Source organism: Phragmites australis, chromosome 9, assembly GCF_958298935.1.
Source record: "Phragmites australis chromosome 9, lpPhrAust1.1, whole genome shotgun sequence".
NCBI lineage: Eukaryota > Viridiplantae > Streptophyta > Magnoliopsida > Poales > Poaceae > Phragmites > Phragmites australis.
In genome coordinates this window covers 21102551-21107821 of record NC_084929.1, presented here as the reverse complement: position 1 = coordinate 21107821, position 5271 = coordinate 21102551, and the positions used below count along the sequence as shown (strand labels likewise).

Sequence of the window (5271 nt, the reverse complement as noted above, 5' to 3'; positions counted from 1 at the left end):
TCAGTCATGTCAGATAAACTCCACAAGGAATAAAAATGCGTAGAATGGACAACGAAATGCTAAAACAATTAAAATCCAGCATAAAACAGATTGGTGATCATAAACGAAGCAGCGGACGGAGATCAGTTGCGATCTGGTATAGTAGACTGTCAGCTTCACTAGCTAAGAAAACAGCAGAGCCAGGTGCAAGCGATTGAAAGATACACCTACAAGTCTACAACATGAGAAGCTTGAACCTCAATAAACGAGGGCAAAGACTTTCAAAAGGAACCTTAAGAACGTCAAACGACCATCGCACCAAGTACGTTAGGGTCGTTGGTTCGTTGGACCCAGCGATAGGGAGAGGGCCGTCCAGTTTTTTCAACTTTTAGTTTGCTGATTAGCGATTTGGATTTTACTGTAAAGTCAGAGGGTAACAGTAAAATATGTCTGATGCTACAGTAAAACAGTATCTCTGACTTTAAAGAATGCGTAGATTTACTATTCATCATAATACTGTTTGTGTTGACCATCGCACCAAGTACGTTAGGGTCGTTTGGTTCGTTGGACCCAGCGATAGGGAGAGGGCTATCCAGTTTTTTTAACTTTTGGTTTGCTGATTAGTGATTCGGTTTTTACTGTAAAATCAAAGTGTAACAGTAAAATATGGCTGATGCGTACGTCCGTTCCAAATCCAGCGTTCCAAGTGTGTTTGAAGTCACATGCGTGCAAATTGGTCGAACGGGGATCCAACTTCTGCCTTGTTGCTATGTACGCGCGTGTTCACGTTTTTATTTACTTCATAATTTTATTTGAAAATATAAAAAGTTTAAAAAATTTAAATAATTTATAAGTAAATTATAGCTCACTAACAACCCATTTTAGTTGATTGGATAAAAAGCTTAAATCAATATTTAATTAATTTTTTTAACAAACCTACTTTTATAACTTTAATGTTTAATGTCTCAAATAAATTTCTAAAAATAAAAAATCACTAATATTCTCATTCTATCCATCTAAACTCATCAATTAAAAAAACTAACCCATCCTATCCACCTTAGAAAACTAATTTATCCCAACCATCCTAACATAGATAGCACTATGACACCACAAACCGCACTCACTTAGACAGAACTTAGGCTAGCGCTACAATAACGCTACAGGTCTCAAATCCAGATTACCAAGCAAGTATAAAATCAAAGAAATAACACCACAGGAAATAGACTACTTATACCAATCTAAGGACTCACATTCAACAACATCAATGAGGGTACAAATCAGTCTCAGAGCACTTAAGTTTTGCCGAACCCGAAGTAACAATACAGTACTTAAAACGACAGACCGAGAGTGCATTGCCAACAGAGCATAACAGTTCACACGGTAACAGCAATGGCTGTCCACAAAACTTAAGCGATGATACTAAACCACTTAGGTATCCCAAAATCAGACATAGAATCAACCACCAGGTGCATCATTTCTTCTTGGCAGCAGCCTTGGTCACCTTGGCACCGGTTGGGTCCTTCTTCTCCACGCTCTTGATGACTCCAACAGCAACCGTCTGCCTCATGTCACGGACAGCAAAACGACCAAGAGGAGGGTACGCGGAGAAGGTCTCCACAACCATGGGCTTGGTGGGAATCATCTTCACCATGCCGGCATCACCGTTCTTCAGGAACTTCGGCTCCTTCTCGAGCTCCTTGCCAGACCGCCTGTCGATCTTGGTCAGGAGCTCAGCAAACTTCACAGCAATGTGGGAGGTGTGGCAGTCCAGGACTGGGGCGTAGCCGTTGCCAATCTGCCCAGGGTGGTTCATGATGATGACCTGGGAGGTGAAGCTGGCAGCCTCCTTGGCAGGGTCATCCTTAGAGTTGGAGGCCACATACCCACGCTTGATATCCTTAACAGCAACGTTCTTCACATTGAAACCAACATTGTCACCAGGAAGGGCCTCTTGGAGAGCCTCATGGTGCATCTCAACAGACTTGACCTCAGTAGTCAGGCCGCTGGGACCAAAGGTAACAACCATACCAGGCTTGAGGACACCAGTCTCAACACGACCAACAGGGACAGTACCAATACCACCAATCTTGTACACATCCTGAAGGGGGAGACGGAGGGGTTTGTCCGAAGGCCTCTTGGGCTCATTGATCTGGTCAAGAGCCTCAAGCAAGGTTGGGCCCTTGTACCAGTCAAGGTTGGTGGACCTCTCAATCATGTTGTCACCCTCAAACCCAGAGATGGGAACAAAGGGAATCTTGTCAGGGTTGTAGCCGACCTTCTTGAGGTAGGAAGAGACTTCCTTCACAATCTCATCGTAACGGGCCTTCGAGTACTTGGGAGTGGTGGCATCCATCTATAAACAGAACAGCAATAGAACATAACCATTAGTGGAATGAAAAAGTCACATCAACAGAATAATACATCAATCAAGATTAACTGTTTTAACTGCATATCTTTTAGGGAATAAACATGATTAAACCGGCATGTAAACAGCAATAAACAAATATAAATATGTTGATAAACATATATCATAAAACATAGACAAACACATGAACGTTACCAAGTGCAGGCTGTAACAAATATAAAGCAAGTACAAAAATAAAAAACAACCAGGTATATCTCAACATATACTAGAAAATAGTAACACAGAACAAAAGTAATGATACAAGCATATGACGAAAATTAAATGCTCCGTCACTTATGTTCGCATTTCATATGCATTACACCTTTAGAAGTCCAATAACAGATCATTACAGCATTAAAAAAAATAGAACATTATTAGAAATACGTGAGCTAGAAATGTACACACAATTACTTAAAATCTTCCTGGACAGCTAATATAAGACCATAGTCATCAGAAATCGGGTCAATCAGGTCGAGGAAACAGGTTGCGGGACGCGAGTTGACATCTAACAAAAATGTGGTATGAAGGGGGTATACCTCCTCGGGATAACAAATTGACGATGTGGAACGCGACCCTGATTCATCCAGGTCGATGCCTCCTTTTAAATAATTTATATCACAAAGTTGGAAAAGAAAACCAAAAGAGAAGAGAAGGAAAGAAGATATGGGCTGCCGTCTATTGGCCCATCAGCCCCATCCGGCCCACCTAACATACTTGCCCTGTTCTGTTCACACATTTGCCCTAGCTCATACTAACAAAACAGGTCACACATCCCAGATAGCCAGAAGGACTCGAAGAGGCAAGCACGCATGCTGCCACCACCTCCGAACCTCCATTTCTCCAAGCTCACACAGCCGCATAGATCTCACCTAGAGTTCCTCTTCGCCGCCGGCTCGCCTTCCTCTCCCCTTCAACCTTCCTCTCTGCTGCCGCTTCGCCTGCCTCTCTGTCGCCTCACCTTCCTCTCCACCGCCACCTTCCTCTCTGCAGCCACAACCCCTTTCCATTCCTCTACCCCCTACCTAGCGCCGCCTCACCTTTGGCCAAGGGCTGTTGAGGATTGCCGCAGCTGGAATCCGCCTAGATGCGACCCAACCTCAATTAGGATGCCAACCCTGTTCGACCCTGACCCTCGAATTAGGTCGACGTCCCAGGGTTGTGGAACGCTCCTTCGACTCCGTTCCCTGTTACTATGTATAAGACTGCAAATTTATGAAAGTGAACTACCATCATGCATAAATATGTAGGAAACAGATGGTTATTCATGCAACCAATTGGCATGTATTGCAACTTTGTTCGTCAAATTCAGTATGACACTTGGACACTAGCATTCGTGTTGACTGAACAAAACATGCACTATAATTGTGTGCAAATATATAAACCAATCGACATGCACATTTACAAACATCTCAGTCTAAGAACAAGAGTGAAATAGGAATTTCTAGATATACCTTGTTGCAGCAGCAAATCATCTGCTTCACCCCAAGAGTGAAAGCAAGGAGAGCATGCTCACGGGTCTGGCCATCCTTGGAGATACCAGCCTCAAAACCACCAGTGGTGGAGTCAATGATAAGGACAGCACAGTCAGCCTGGGAGGTACCAGTGATCATGTTCTTGATGAAGTCACGGTGTCCAGGGGCATCAATAACTGTGCAGTAGTACTTGGTGGTCTCGAACTTCCACAGGGCGATATCGATGGTGATACCTCTCTCACGCTCAGCCTTGAGCTTGTCAAGAACCCATGCGTACTTGAATGACCTCTTGTTCATCTCGGCAGCCTCCTTTTCGAACCTCTCGATCACACGCTTGTCGATACCTCCAAGCTTGTAGATCAGGTGGCCAGTGGTGGTCGACTTGCCAGAGTCGACATGGCCAATGACCACAATGTTAATGTGAGTCTTCTCCTTACCCATGGCTACCAGAAAATCTTAAACTGCTGCATGAGATGAATAAACAGTCAGAAACAACATATTGGAAAAACCATTAAGTAAACAATTAGTTAACTAAACTACCATAGCAGATAATACTATAGATGGTAAATTAGATCAATCAAGTACGATGCCGCAGTAATAATCTACGGCTCTATAATCAGTTGAAATAAAAAATAAACTTATTAGAGAAGGCCAGACCAACACTGCATCAGTACTCTAATGCATGCATCGCAATGCATCGCACAACACCACAATTCACACGTAGATCCCACAACAACTCTACAGTCAGCGACGAGACAATTGGTTACTTAAAGTAACATAGCAAATAATATTATAGATCGGAAACTAGATCAATAAAAAACGACGCTTTAGTAATAAACTACGGCGAATAATCAATTGCAATCCAACATAAACATATTAATCAGCACACTTAATCACACATAGACATCATAAATAATAGATCAGGCATCAAACGAATAGAGGCTCACAGCAAAACGAGAAGTAAGAGAGGTGCGCGCGGCGGATGCGTACCTCGGCGGACGGCGGCAGCGGGCGTCTCTGGCGTGGTCAGTTGCGCCTCGAGTTGAAGACGGCCACAACTCGCTGCGTATCTGGGGGGGGGGGGGGCGGTGACGGCGCGTCGGCGACTTCGCAGCCTCGCGTCGGATCGCCCCTCGCGGTTCGTGGCGGCTGGCTGCGTGTGGGATTTGGGAAAGTGGTTGAATCTAGGTTTTGGGGAAGTATATATAGAATATGAATGGGTGAATAGGCTTATTGTATTAGGCCACCAAAGCACGATGGGCCAGAAAACAAAGCGTTGTATCACCTTGTGGGTATCTTTTTATATATTTTTTATTTTAAAAATAGCAGAAATATATGCTTATTTCAAAAATTTGTAAAAATAGGCACTTTTCGCTTGATCATTGGATGAGATATAAATCTTTCTCACTAAATGAT

General features: G+C 43.4%; 1 protein-coding gene across 2 annotated transcripts; it reads right to left on the bottom strand.

Annotated features, from left to right (window-relative positions):
- Positions 1-1207: 1207 nt before the first annotated feature.
- LOC133928779 (elongation factor 1-alpha-like) lies at positions 1208-5043 on the bottom strand. 2 transcript variants are annotated; one of them, XM_062375263.1, is made up of 3 exons: positions 4846-5043; positions 3835-4319; positions 1208-2332 (listed from the first exon to the last, which is right to left on the bottom strand). In XM_062375263.1, the coding sequence occupies exons 2-3, from the start codon at positions 4294-4296 to the stop codon at positions 1451-1453; spliced, it is 1344 nt and encodes a 447-aa protein (XP_062231247.1). In that variant the 5' UTR covers positions 4297-4319; positions 4846-5043; the 3' UTR covers positions 1208-1450. The 2 variants fall into 2 exon arrangements, with proteins under 2 accessions (XP_062231247.1, XP_062231248.1); XM_062375264.1 differs by having other exon boundaries at positions 3835-4316.
- Positions 5044-5271: the final 228 nt, after the last annotated feature.

What these genes read in the sequence shown, in the direction of transcription:
- LOC133928779 (XM_062375263.1), bottom strand. Translation starts at nt 4,296, where the DNA reads ATGGGTAAGGAGAAGACTCACATTAACATTGTGGTCATTGGCCATGTC. An exon ending in TGATTTGCTGCTGCAACAAG is followed by an intron (nt 2,333 to 3,834) that starts GTATATCTAGAA and finishes TTCTGTTTATAG; the next exon opens with ATGGATGCCACCACTCCCAA.